Raw genomic sequence first — 15,068 nt, forward strand, 5'->3', positions numbered from 1 at the left:
ATTGAAGGCACTAAATAATTCAGTTTTACTGTGAGACTCAGTGAAGTATGACTTGCTCTTCTCTTCCATCTGTAGGAATCAAATTACAAGGAAAATCAGGGTATGATGTCCCAGCCAGTCACTCCAAGGCAGACACTACCTAGTCCCTGACTTTGTTTGGTGAGAGCTGGGGAATGTACCTGAAAAATTGTCTGAATAAGACCCATTTGAATGATTTATACAGAGCCTGTGCCCCAGAGAGCCAGGACAGAAAATTCATCAGAGTTAAAGTTGTGGCTCCACTGAAGCCAACAGAAACCCTCCCATGCTGAGACACCTGATGCCAGGATACTCTGCTGACAGATTCTGGCACCTTTCCAGTGTATCAGAAAAGCCTCCTGAAGGGTCTCCAGGGATATTTGTTGTCCTTTGGCATCAATCAGCTTTTCTGTAGCACTGTAAGGAAGCAATTTTCCAGCTGGTTGGTTGTTGTATGAGGGAAAAAATGTCTTTTCCAAATGATTTGGGTACCAGGTACAGGATTTTAGAGTGGAAATGTTCCAGTGGGATACTCACTTCAGTATTGTATCTCCAGAAACCTGTTCCTGAAATGAGGGAGATTAAGGGTTTTCTAAAATATAATCTGTCGTTAGTACCAACCTGGATTTCTGTATGATGACAGGAAAAACTGCCACTGAAAAAATGAAAAATGGATCAACTTCATAACTAGCAGCTGCAGACAAAATCACAGATGGATGAACCTCTAAATATCATCCATTTGTGATTGGCAAAACCTCTCTAAGAAAAGGTGATCTGGTCTTTAGTTAAAATATCCCACTGGAATGTTGTATCAATGGTAAATTTCTCTTATTCTCAAGGGTTTAAACCCTGTGTTCTGATCTGAATTTTTCTGGTTTTCATATCCAGTCCAAAATATTTGTTGCACTTTTATCTTACTGATTGAAGAGATACCAAGCCTTTTTTTTTCTCTCTACAGAATTTAGTTTGGTTTTTTTTTTTCCTGTTAATATATTGCTTCCATTGAACTCCTCAGGTGCTCTCACTTTTAGGTGTTTTCCCATATTAGTTTTTTTCCCTACTCTGCCTCTCTAATTTTTACTGTCTTTACCAAAGTACCTAAAAACCAAAAGTGTAATACCAGCCTCCTAAATACTCCTGTATAGGCACAATCAGCTCCCTATTCAAAGGTCTTCTGTGTTTGCATCTAGATGATTGCATCTCCTGCATCATCACACTGCAGGTCTGTGTTGATTTACTTCTATTTTATGGCTCCTAACAGAATGTATCATTTCTTGTCTGCATGCTATTTCCCAACAGACTCAACTTCACCCCTGACACTTTGAAATTCACTTTGTTTGAGCAGGCCCAGCACTGGGGCAATTTTTCAAAGCTCAGTCCAAATCCTGCTCTGCTCTGCCTGTTGTCATGTTACCTGCATGGTTCATCAACTGCTTTTACTTTTAGGGTATTGTGAAAAGTGCTGAATTAGGTATAGGTATTAAAATCACACTGTGATTTTAAGTGAAGAATCCTAACAAAGAAAGCTGATTTGGTCAAATTGCACTTATCAATAGATAGCCAGCACTGATTGTGAGCATTAAATGCACTCCAGTCCTCTGATTGCCTTATTACCTGCAATCTCTTCAGCTTTACCCAGGAACTGCAGTCAGGCTGACTTGTGAGGCTTGTGGCTTTGTCATGTCTGCAGGTTTGGGGTGTTTGTCCCTTTTCACAGCTTTAAGTTATCAGGGGACCAAGAGTTCTTTCTCAGCCTCTCTCCTCCCAGAGAGGCAGCAGATGGTTTTATGGAGCACTTGCTCCCTTTCTGCATAATTTTGAACAATGCCAGCTCCCCTGCACAGGTTGCCAAGAATTAAACAAAAAAAAAAAAAAAAAAAAAAAAAAAGCCCACCCAAAAGTCCTAAATTTAAAAAAAGAAACTGGAGTGGAGGTTTTGTAGGCTTATAGTACACCATCTGTCAGTTCTTCTGTGTGTAACTGGAGTGCCAACCTCCACACCTGGAGCATCAGCTTGAGTTTCAAAAACAGAGTGAAAGGATGAGCTGGGAGTTAGAGGATGCAGCTTGCAGAAAGCTCAGAGGAGACATTTCCTAGTGCAGGCTCCCACTGTTCCTGTGGAGGCTGGAGCAAGGCTGGGGCTGCCCTGAACTGCAGCACTTGGAATGATGAGATGTCCCCAGGAGCATGGGAGAGATTTGGGGGATCCAAGAGACTCAGCAGGAGCAGCATTGGTTCTCTCAGCTCCTGCAGCAGCAGTTTCATGCTGTTGTTTTACTCAGGGAGAGATTGTGGTGCTGCCAGTGTTGCTGTGGTGACTAATGGGTTTTTATTGCCACCTGCTGTAAACAGCTGGATTTAAAATAACCATGAGCAAAGGCTCTTTAGACCACCAGCATCTGCTTTGTACAATGAGGATGCTTTTCTCTTTGGAGAAGCAGAAGGGGTGAGAAGGACAGATTTGGGGCTGATGACTGCCACCATATGTGCTGTTCTTCTTCCAGCTTTGATTTGGACTGGGTCAGCAGCAGGGTGACATCCCACAGTCTCTCTGTGCTCCCCAAAACCTTGTCCTAGGACAGTGGGTCACACCAGCTCTGGCCCTTGGTCTCATTTGGCATCTCCTGGACATTCACTGCCATAAAATCACACCATAAAGTGCAGGGGGAAATTATTTGTGTATGAGATTCACTCAGTCACAGCCTTAAACTGCAAGGAATACACAAGCCACGCACAGGGATGGACTGGGAAGTTGAAAAATTAAAAGAAACTCCGCTTTAAGGATTTTGCACTAAATCAGGTTGCTTCTCCTCAACAGCATAAAAGGACATTTTCAATATTAATTTGGGAGAATAGTCTTACTAAATATTTCTACATGGCTCTAAATTGTCTGTGCATTGCATTTGCTGCCTTCCTCAGCAATTACTTCAGCAAATCTGCTCCCTAACAAGCATCTCAATGCCAGAGTTGAAGGAGCCTTTGTGAAAGCAGCAGTGACATCTTGTGGTCCCTTCCAAGAGACCCGAGCTCCATCCTGCCTTCCCTGCCTGGAATTCCCTGTCACAGCAGTGCTGGCATCCAGGCTCAGCACCAACACACTGCACACAGCAGGGTTTGTGCAGGGGAGGGACAGGCAGTTCACACATTTTCCCTGCTGTGCTCCTCCAGAATCAGCCAAGCACAGAGATTCTTCCCTTCCCTTGTTGTATCCAGGTTATCCTACTCATATCTCCTTGGGAGGGGGTTGAGATCTTCACTGACCACTGATTTTTTCACTTTTGGATCTCCACTCACTATTAATTTAATTCTTTGGGGTCCTGCAGCTTTGAATCAGGCAATCCAGGTGAGCTGGCCAGCTGTGCTCCCTCCACAGTTAATGGAGAGGCACCTCCCAGAGGGAATACTCCTCTTAAACACCAATTTTGGGAGGAAACAGGTTATTCTGCAGTTTGCTGTTTTTTCTGTAGGTCACAGCTGATGAGAGAGGCAGCTAGGGAAGGTGGCTGTGTCCCAGTGCCTGGGGGTGTTGGAAGGAACATGGTTTGGTGCTGCACATGGCAGTGCTGGCTTAACAACTGGTCTCAGTCTTAAAGGTCTTTTCCAACATGAGTGATGTGTTTCATGGGCTGCAGAGAGCCAAGGACTTGCTGGCAGCTCCAGAAGAAAAAACCCTCCTAACAGGCTGAGTAGGTTCTGATGATAGATTCTTTTTTCCTCCCTTCCACACTGGCAACAAAGGTGGTCATAACTTCTCATGCAAAAGTTGTTCTTTGGAAAATCTGCAGGGTTTGGACTTTTCCTCCTAGAAAGGTGCAAGCTCAGTGAAAAAATATTTTTTTCCCTATGGAAAACCTGCCAAAGTAACAATTTATCATTTCTTTACAGTTCAGAAACAGAGTGAAGCAACATCTGAGGTTTTTATTTGAATTTGAATTTATCTGCCCTGATTTTTTTTTAACTGAAAGATTTCAAGAAGAAGTGTATTTTTCTTCTGATTATCTCCCAGGTTAAACTATGGTTTGCAGTGGCTTTTAAATATCCTTTCCTGCTAGCTTTGTGATATTCTCATGACAGCAGCATCCTTTGGCAGAAGTTTTTCTCTGGATTTGCTAATCAGCTCTGTTAGACCCTGTCTGTAACACACTTGCCTTTTTTCTTCAGCACCAGTGGCACCCAAAATTACCTCTGTAGAATATTACAACCACCTTTTGTATGTCACCTGGACCTATGGAGGGGGTGGTCCTGACCTTTCTCATTCCAGGATGCTGCACTGGATGGTTGTTGCAGAAGGAAAGAAAAAAATCAAGAAGAGTGTAAGTATCAGTGTGGAAGGTGGGTGGTATTCATTTCTTTAGACTTTTTTTTTTTTTTTTCTTTTCTTTTTTAGGTGGGTTTTTTGTTTGGTTGGTTTGTTTTTCTGAGTTGACTACTCTCAAAAACTTTGACAGCTCTGATAACTTGGTTAACTAAGTTCCAGCAAGCTTGGTAGAAGCCAGCAGAAGTTATTTCCCAGTGTCAGCAAGCACTTCCAAAAACCTGACCTCTCAAAGCAGAAAAAGTATGGAAAAAGTGTTTCTGTAGAGATCCACTGAAGGTTGATCATTTACATAATTTAAAAAGAGCTTAAAAACTTCTTAGTTTCAGACAGTAAAACATAAAGAATATTATATACAGGTATGGTGTTTTCCATTTTTATTTATTAATAAAAAGAGTAAAGTACTGGCTGAGTTTTTTTAGTTTTTTCAAGCTTCCTGTTTTCTGTCTTTATCCTCATAAATTTTGTTTTCTTCATTTCATGTTTGAACACAAGTTCCACTAATTGATGGGTTCAGCATTTCACCCAGACTGTGAACTTAGGAAACTTGCTAGATGTTAAGGTTTGCTCTTGGTGCATTCTCTTGAACATTTGGAAAACTGGAAGTGTATTTCCAGCAGAAGTAAAAATTGATCACCAATTTTCATTTGGATTTGTGTGGGACATCCAGGCTTTCATTGGATTCCTTGTGGCCCATCTGCAGCTTGTTGCAATATGGATCTAATTATATGATTAGGAGGACTGATAATCTTTCTGAGCAGCAGAAACTTTTGGATCCTTACTTCAAACAAGGAAGAAAACTAGATTTTAATTTTAGTCCTACAAATAAAATCTCAATTGGATTTCAAAAAAAAATTCACTTTTCCCTCTCTTTTCTTCCTACAAAAAGTCATGTTTTCTGTAAGCTCATTATTCTTTCAGGAAAAATCTGATTTTTGACCATCCAACTTCACCGAATATGAAAATTGTAGATTAAATAAATACAAAATAAACACTTAATAGGAAAATTTAAATAAATTAAAGCCAAAATTGAATATGTAATTTTAGATTAAACAAAAGATGAGAAGTATAGGGTATGTCCAATCTAGTATACCTATAAATAAAACTTTAAAGCTTTAGGGATGTCTTTACAAATGTTTAACTTTCTATTCCTTGGAAGACAAGAGGGTAGTCTCTAGGAAAATCCTGCAAAACTCTACCTATTTATAGCTAACTTTTATTCTTCTGTTCATATGGATAACTATGGGTCCATGCTTGCAGGCATCAGGGGGTACCTGTTCTCCCAAGCTCTGTTAGTCACATTCAGAAACTGTTTCCTTTAAAACTCATACTATATTGTAATATCATCCTATGATTTTATTGAGACTCATTTTTATTGAGATTTATTATTATTAATACGGTTGTTTTTCTTGTGGCATTTTTGAAATAAATAGGTAACACTGCCAGATGATGCTGACTTTTTTTTCCTCCTCCTAGTATATTTCCCAAGACTTCACAGAAGTTGGTAGTTTTTAGAGAATTGATGAGCATTATGTGCAAAGCCCTATTGGTCTTTTTTTAGAACCATCAATTTCTCTTGCACCTGAAAGCTTCAGCCTGAGAACTGACTATGGAAACCAGCATGAAATTGCTGAATGGGCCCTTTATAGATATTCCAGAAGTGCTCTGAAAACAGTGTGTTCTGAGTTCTGCATCCTTCTCCATGACTCTGGAGAAATGGGAATATTACCCTAAAATAAAAGGAAAAAGTTATTCTCAGTTTTTTTGAGACTCAGCTCAGTTTGGATCTGGTTTTAAACTTGCAGATGATTGAAGTAGAGATCTATTGTCAAGTCAACAGGTCTCCAAGAGGTGTTAGACTTGCCCAGATGGATTTAATTTTCAGGTCTGTAGGATATACAAAGGCTTGCCTACACATGGCTTGTGTGCTCTTCTGATTTAAATTCCTCTAAAATTGCAATAGACTCAAGCCCATGGCTTTTTTAGAATTTTACACAACTTGAGTAATCTAGATACTGTCAGTGGTGTGAGGGAGAACTTCTTTTTTCCTTAAATTTTCATAGAAAATGCAGCCTAATATTGTCCTCTGTTTTGCATTGTGCTCCTCTGGTTTTGTGGCTGGTATTAATAGGGAGCTGGTTGATGACACAAGTCTGCAGCACACAGAAGACTGTGATGCACAGGACTTTCTCTGCAGTATTTTGGGTGCCCAGGTTAATTTTGTGAGGCAGTTGCATGTTTGTGCCGTGTTTCAGCTGGTGTCTCTTGATTTTTCAGGTGACACGCTCTGTGATGACTGCAGTGCTGAGTTTGCCTCCAGGGGACATTTACAACCTTTCAGTGACTGCTTGTACTGAAAGAGGCAGCAATACTTCCATGCCCCAGCTTGTGAAACTGGGTAAGTGCTTGTTCATAAATTATTGACTCATCCCACTCCTTTGACTGCAAAGTAACCCTGTCAGCAGATGCAGCACCTTCCTTATTTCAGTTATTTACCGGTGAGCCCATTTCTTTTGCAAAGTTGTAATTTTCACCTCACCTTGCTGGGAAGATTGTCTCATTCCTGTGTGTGAAGCTACTCTCCTAAAATGGTTTTGCTCAAAAGGAGCAAGAGTGGCAAAATTTGACTGCCAGTAGAAATCATTTAGTGCCTTGCTGAGAGAACTAGTCAAATTCACAGTTGCTTGCCTAATGTCTTGAACACATCTAGGTTTTGAGAATGGCAACTCAGGCTTCACAGATGAACTTTTCAGTAAAAAGCAGAACCTTCTTTTCCATCTTTCTGTTTCTGACAAGCCCATTTCTATATTTTTCTGCCACTTGGTCTGTTTTCCTGTCTCCCCTTCTCTCTTCCCTGGACTTCTGCAAAGTCTTTCAACACCAAAAACTTACCCTTAAACACAAATTAATGATAGCACTCTTTATAAAAAATGTTGGATTTGTGAATGTGGAACCCAGCTTCATTTTAAGAGAAAGTTGTGCAATATTCTCATAGAAACATAAGAAAACTCAAGAGCTTGATTCTTAGTAGAAGAGTTTGAAATATAACTTTCTATCTAATACCTTTCTTGGGAGGGAGACTGGACACTGCACCATCATACCTTAAGAAATTCTAGTTCTCTTCTGGCTGTATGTGGAGTTTTTGAGCTCTTGTTCCAGAGATCGAGTGGGTGAATATTGGGGAGTGAGTGTTACCCCCTGCTACCATTGTCCAAATATTTTAGGGTGATATTTCAAAACACCAGCCAGCTTTATCTTTCAGACAGGCCCACAAGCCTTATTCATGTTGTACACCCTTCAGCACAGTTGTTCCTGTTCTTTTATTATGTATTATTGAACTTGGATGGGTATTTTGCCCTTCAGTGACAACAAAGAGAAGGTGGAATTAATTCCATTCCAATGAATCCCTTCTAGACAATTGGGTGTGGGGTTTTTTATTGGATTGAGTTTAATTTTTGGTTTCCTTTGTGATGTTTGAACTTTGAATAGACAAAAGTGGGGTTATTTTGCCAGAGGTTTTCTCTTCTCTGTGTTTCTGAGGGGAGCAATGGGAGTTGTAATTAGCAGTAGTGGAAACTGACTCTAAGTGACAGACAACTCAGCACTTGGCAGTCACTTCAGCATTCCTGCCAAATGTTCTTCCCTCCACGATGTTTGCTTCATCCTGGCAGCTTTCCACCTGCAGAAAAATCAAGCCATTTGCTGGGGAAGATGCCCAAATGCAAAACTCATATTTTAATTGAGACTTTTTTTTTTTTTTTTTTTGTACCTGGAATGAGAGGTAGGATGTGTTTCTGAGTCCAAGAGCAGATATATGTGTGTAATTATGGGAGAGGGACACTTTGCTGTGTGGCACTGAGACAATTTGTGCACTGCAAGCCCCGTGACACACGTGAATGTGCCTCATTCCCTGCCCAACCCTTTCCATAATGCCAATATGACTTGGGCAGACTCCAACCCCAGAACACAGATCTGGTTGTTTCAGGATCAGATGTGTCTCCAGAATGTCTATGACTACTTGAGCAAGTCCCTTGAGCTGAGGTTTGTGTGACAGCATCTCACAGAATGAGGATTACAAATTATTTGTGAAAGGAAAAAAAAAAAAAATCAACCCAGAATGTTCTGGTGCATTATCCAGTGTATGCACTGTGTCAGAATCCCAAAATCGGGTCATTGTTTGAGAAATACAGCTTTAATTAAACATCTACTGAATAAGGAAAGCTGTGCAGAACAACTCAGAAATGTACAACCCAAATTTTACAATCTCTGAAAGCAAAGCAGAAGAGCCCAGGTGGGCTGAGGTGTGGAAAGCCTTTGTTTTTGGAAAGCTGCTGCTTTATTTTCTCCTGGGCAGGCCTTGTGAAGAAAAATCTTCTCAAGCCAAATGTGTTGCTAACAGGGGGACAGTGATCTTCTCTGAAAGAGTTCCTGCTAGCATTGCTCTATTAATAGAATCCACTGGTCATCCTCAAATAAGGGATCTGCTGAAAAGGGAAGTGAAGTATTTATCCATCTGTCCAAATAGAGAAGGGTTTAAATAGAGAAGAAAAACCAGCACACTTCATCATCTTCCCATTTTGCAGTGGTAGTTTGTCATCATGAGAGGGTTTACATTGGTAGATTTTATCTGAAGGAAATGAAAGCTACAAGGGCATCAGGCTTTGCTTTCAGTTTCTTCATTTTTCTCAGTTGTCTGGAAATGCAAAGATAAACTTAATGAAAGGAGATTTTTCTCTTACACCAGAACCAGCCCCTCCAAAATCACTGTTTGCTGTCAACAAGACTCAGACCTCTGTGACTCTGCTGTGGGTGGAAGAAGGAGTAGCTGATTTCTTTGAAGTCTACTGCCAGCAGGCTGGATCTGGCCAGGAAACAAAACTCCAGGTATGTGTCTCTTCTTTGGAGCCCAGTCTTCCTCACAGAATCAAACTTTTAAAAGTTAAACTACTAAAGCTGCGCTTCAAATACTAAAATATTTTCATTGTTTTGCAATATTAAGGTTGAGCTGTTATTAAGGAGATTATTAGTTGGAGATAAACTTTGTGCATCCAGCAGTGTCAGTGGAATTGGCTGCATGTGGAAATGACTCTGATAACTGTGCAAAAACTAACAGGCCACAAAACTAAGGGAATGCCAATGGGCAAGAAGGGAAAAATGGTCAGGTAGCTTCCTAAGGAATGGGGAAAATAGACATATATAGATGCCTTCAGGTTTCTGATACAGTATCTAATTATTTCTGGAAGAATTTATTCCTGGTTTTGAGATCTGTTAACTGAAGTTCAGTAGGAGTTTCCTTGCTATTCCAAGAGTGCATTTGTGTAAATGTGGCTGCCCCTCATGCATTTTATCTCAGGGTATTTTCTTCAAGACCCCTCTCCTGAGCCTCACATATGAACCTCATTTTCTCTCTGTCCAGTCAGGTACAGTGCCATATATTTCAATATGTATTATTTAAATAGATATTTAAATATATTTAAGTTGGTTCAGTGGCCAATTTAAATATATAGTATTTAAACAAGTAATTCTGTTCAGTGAAAAATAGAGAGCAGTGGTGGTTTTAATTCCTTGACATTCAGTGCTGTGCAACATGTGAGGTTTGCTTTGTGCTTTAGCTGATGGTGTAATGAATCACTCTGATCAGTGATTATTCTCTCATGTGCACTGTGACATCTAATGGGGAATCATTCAGAAAGAAGTGAGAAATTACCTACTTAAACCACTGATTACCACAAAAGACTTGCACACTCTTCAATCCAGTGGAAGACCTGTCTGAATTATTTAATATTCTTTTTAAATTGAGACAGACAATGACTAAAGGAAAAGGAAATGCTTACATGCACTTTAATCTTTTGGATAGTTTGGATTGCACTTCTAGATTCCTGCTTTTTCATGCTGAACAGCAAAGGTTGAGAAATCATTATCATCACTTCAAAATAGTGGTGAGATCAGGCAAGGAAAGTACCAGAGAATTTGAAATTTCATTTCAGAGCAGATCTGTTTTAAGAACATCAGGAAAAGATCATAATAATAACATAATAATAATTAACACATTGTATAAATATGTTATGTAGAGTCTCTGCCAGCTAGAAAATAAAAACAGATGTAGGGTGTTTGATCATAATTATTATCAAAACACTTTGCTCTAGTTTTTTTTTTTTTTTTTCCAGGTACCTTTGCTGTGTTGATTTCTCTCACCAGATCTGACTTTACCTGTGGAACACTGACTTGTGCTCTTGCATTTACAAACTCCTGTGTGTTTTCCCCCATGTCTGCAGGAACCTGTCACTGTCTCCTCACATGTTGTGACCATTTCCAGCCTGACCCCTGCCACTTCCTACAACTGCAGTGTCACCACCTTCAGCCACAACAGCCCCAGCATCCCCACTTTCATTGCAGTTTCCACCATGGGTAAGCAGCCCTTCCCTGCTCTCCTCCTCTTCCTCACCCAGCTACATCTGTTTCCCCTTGCTTTCTAAAGCTGCACTTTGTACTGCTGGCCCCAGGGGTTGTTGGTGTCATGGAAAGGCTGCCAGATGTGGATGGGATGGGGGAGCAGCTGTGGAATGCCCTTGGAAAAGGCCCCACTTGACTTGGGAAAATTGCCAACTAGGGGCTCAGTTATGCACTGGGTTTTAGAAATCAAGGGTGTTATTTGTGGTGTCAACACTAAACATCAGGGTGCTGCTTGATGATATTTATGGAGAAAATGTTTTCTCAGCCAAGCCCAAACAAGAGGGAAATCACATTCAGGGTTTTTTAAGGTTTTCTGCATTCAGCAAAGAAGCAAGAGGGAAGAAAAGCCTCTGTAGGATCTTCAGCAGTCACAGCCAAAAAAGCTCCTGACGGAGGAACCCTGGCCGTGTCATTTTCCAGAGTAATTAAACAATTTCAACCCAGTATATCGCAAAGCCCCAGCTTATTATTTTGCTTCTGCAGCAGAAAAAAACATTGATTATTGTTGAAGAACAGCTTCAGAGTGGAAATGTGCTTTGGAGACATAGATGATGATGAATATCTGTATCTTGCACTACCTTACCCTTGTGTTATAAATGCCAGCTAGAAAGAAAAAACATAATAAATCAGAACATGTTAAAGTTTAGCAAAAAGGCCAGAGTGAAGGCATTTCCCCAAGGAAATTTTCTAAGAGCAACAGCTACTCAAACTCTCCCTTTATCTCTTGTGGTACTTTTTTTCTCTAACACTCTAGGCTCTTTGAGATAATTTTTTTTTAAATTAGCATTATCAAAACTGAGAGAAAAACAAAGCAAAGCAAAAATGTCAGTGCTTCTGAAGTGAATAACTGAGAGTCTCTTTCTGTGTGTGCAGTGACAGAGATGAACCCCAATGTGGTGGTAATCTCTGTGCTGGCCATCCTCAGCATCCTCCTCATTGGACTGCTGCTGGTCACTCTTGTTGTGCTCAGGAGAAAACACCTACAAATGGCCAGGTAAGCCCAGATTTATGCTGATTACAAGCAAAAAAAATATTCAGACATCTTGCCAACAGTGTCAGCTGAGATTGCTTTTGTGTGTGGGAGCTTATTGAGGTGCTTGTGAACAGGATGTCCAGGAGATGTTTTGCTGCTGTTGTTTTGCTCCTTCTGTCCACTTTTACTCTCTGACTGACTTAACTTTTGTGTTATTTGGAGCTTTGCAGGATTGAGCCCACAAGTGCAATCACAGGGTTGTGTCAGGAGCATTGAGGATATTTGGGATCTGAGGCAAATGGGCATGAGCAGGACACCAAGGCTCTTTGCCAGCCTCTGATGTGGTTTGGAACAGGAGATTTTGCCAGATGTGGTGATTAGGATTGGGTCTGTGGCCAAGCCTCATCCCTAGTGGAATGAACAATAAAGTTTTGCTGCTTGAAGCCTTCTTTGGTGTCAGTCCTACCTCCTCAGTAACCAGCAGATAATATTTTCTAGAGTCTCTCTCTCACCATTTACCAGACTGCCCCAATCATTTGTAGCTGAATTTTGAAATTCAATTCCCTTTTCTAGGCAATATTACCTGCCATAGTTCACTTTAATGTGGACTATTATAGCCTGTGTGACTGTGGAAGTTTTCTCAAATCCTAGATAATTGGTTTACCTGCTGGTTTTGAAGGTGCCACAGAATCTTTGTCCTTTAATAATCTGTGTAATATATTTTATATTAATTTAACGTACTGTGTCAAGAAATGAAATTATTTAATGTAAAAAAAAATCTTGTACTTAACAACATAGCAGATGCTGCATTTTGTGCATTGTGTCTTATCTATGTATTCCATGCAACAGATCATCACATTTATGAATCAGGTTATCTTTTTAAGAAAATATTATATTTTTTTTCTCTTTTGCAAGTAAGTGGCTCTGTGAAAATCCCAGCTAAATTAATTCTCTTTCCTATTTAATTACTGTGCAGCCAGCCCAAAGCTTTTTCTCTTCATCACTGCTTCTAGCCACAGAAGATAAACACCCCAGGAGGAAATTTTAAAAATAAATCCAGTAAGAAGCTGCAAACAATTGTTTGCTTAAATCAAGAAAATCATCAATTTAGTTTATAATTCATAGCTGAAAATAATGGACTTGTGATAAAGACACTACTAGAATGGTATTCAGGATTTTTTTTCCCTGCAGCTATTTTTGTAAGTCAAAACTACCTATAATTTTCCTGTAAAAGGACGCAATTAAACAACTTCTCCTTAGAGTAGGAATGGTGAATATTTAGTATAGAAAGGTAAATATTGAACCTATGTCCTGATGCCAGAAACCATTGCTAGTGCCAAGCTATGGAAAGCCCAAATCTGGACAGAAGATTAGACCTATTTGAGAATTTCATTCTTTTGAAGCATTTTTAGGCAATTTGATATCAGGTGCTGTTGAATGTTTATTGATTTTGGACAACTACAGTAATGGTTTTAGTTATGTTCATTAGAGATTATCTCAGACCTAGTCACAGATGTGAGTGTTCAGCATTTCCCTGCCATTCCGAGAGTTTTCTGTTAAATCAAGCTCTTTGCAAGTGTTGTGAATCCAAAAATAGTAATTTTTTATCTAATGGTCTTCCTGGAACAGGGAGTGTGGGGCTGGGACCTTTGTGAATTTTGCATCTTTAGAGAGAGATGGAAAGCTGCCCTACAACTGGTGAGTGTTTGAAGCAAAGCTTATGTTTTTTCCCCATCTCTACTTTTTGACAAATGTTATCTATAATCTTGAAGTGCTTATTTTTTATGTTGTTGCTGTCCTTCTTTAGGATAACCTACCAGGCTTGTTAATTTCATATTTTATTCCTTGAATGTATTTTATTTCTTGAATGATGACTGAAGACATGCATTCTGTCACCTGCTATTTTTAGTAGGCAATGATGTATTTGCATGTCAGCCAAGTTGAATAGATGTGTTTTGGGAGGAGTTTTTTCCCTTTCTCTTCCAGACATATTTACTAGAATATCACAACTGTAGAAACTTGATCTACAAATTCATTAGCACTTCCATATATTTACATCCAGGAGTAAACTTATTTGTAAATGAATGCACCAACTGTCTTCATACAGTCCCTTTAATTAATATTTCCTTATGTTACAAAACAAGGAGAAGCCAACTCAAATACATGCCTTTACACCCTGACAGCAAAGAATTTGGAAAGAAAATTTGTGGCACAGGGAAATTTGTGGCACAGCCTGCCAGCAAGGCTGGGATTAAATGGATGGACACTGCACCACCACAAGCCTTTTGCTAATAAGCCTGCAAATGGAACTAACAAGCCCAGCAAATCTTGTCAATATCTCACTGTGCTGCTAATTAACTGGAAATTAAACAAGCTTCACTTGCTTGGTTTAGCTTTAATAGCAGCCTGCTGCATGCACTACAAATGAAACCATCCCTCAGCTTCTCTTGCTTGGACTGTATTAATGGCAAAACAGCCAGAAGATCAAACACTCATGTTAATTAAATAGCCAAGCTTGAATTATTAAACTAGCAACTTGAAATTATTAAACTAGCAATAGATGTTATTAAAACCATAAAAGGAAGTTTTTTTTAATGGGAAGGGAATTAGTAGGTTTGAATGCAAAAGTGAAAGTTCTTGTTGCTTGATTTAGTATATATATGTATGTGTGTGTGTATATGCATATATGTATACATACATAAATTAAACTATAAAAATAGAAACTGAGGATAGCACTCCTGCTTAATATCTCCACAAATATTTTGTAACTGAAGGCAGTGTGTCCTTACCTTATGGTCCTTATTTCTCTGAGAGTTGTTTTGTGTGCCTCTGTTGTCTCATGTCAAGACCAGATTCACAACCCATCAAGGCAGCCAGGTGGGAAAAATGGCCCTAAAAGCAGGGAGAAGGATTGGCTCCTTCCAGGGATCTAGTCAGGGAGCTATGGGCATATCCACTAATTCCTAAGGGAAGTTCAGCAGAGCTTTCAGGGTTTGAGCAATCTCTGCATCTCTTTATTTTAATTAATTTGTTCCAGATGCCTGAGCAGGATGTGAAAGACTAAATGACTGCAGAAAAAAACAGTATTGTACTTATTAGGCAGTTACATATTTTTCCTAAATTGTATAATAACAATTGTTTTAGCTGTCAGAGCTCCTAGTCTGTGAATATAAATCAGTTAGCCAGTGATTTGATAAAGTGTGGAGAATTTTTGTGAGGATTGACAATGAAAGAAGCCCAGGCTTGAATAACTCCTTCTGCCTCTGCAGGCAAGAGGAAGTAAAAGCCTCACATGGAGTTTCTTAAATG

The 15,068-nt window shown here is 39.6% G+C and overlaps 1 protein-coding gene across 1 annotated transcript in view; it reads left to right on the forward strand.

Moving 5' to 3' along the window:
• The window catches only part of PTPRO (protein tyrosine phosphatase receptor type O), a gene marked incomplete at its 5' end in the record, with an annotated part of 122,979 nt that overhangs the window by 90,531 nt on the left and 17,380 nt on the right, over positions 1-15,068 (forward strand). Inside the window, 6 exons of the mRNA XM_079304093.1 lie at positions 4,180-4,331; positions 6,611-6,731; positions 9,078-9,217; positions 10,609-10,741; positions 11,660-11,780; positions 13,389-13,457. Of these exons, the coding sequence (XP_079160219.1) occupies positions 4,180-4,331; positions 6,611-6,731; positions 9,078-9,217; positions 10,609-10,741; positions 11,660-11,780; positions 13,389-13,457 (736 nt within the window). The remainder of the gene's footprint in view (positions 1-4,179; positions 4,332-6,610; positions 6,732-9,077; positions 9,218-10,608; positions 10,742-11,659; positions 11,781-13,388; positions 13,458-15,068) is intronic.

This window comes from Erithacus rubecula (assembly GCF_903797595.1).
Source record: "Erithacus rubecula genome assembly, chromosome: 4".
Classification (NCBI taxonomy): Eukaryota; Metazoa; Chordata; class Aves; order Passeriformes; family Muscicapidae; genus Erithacus; species Erithacus rubecula.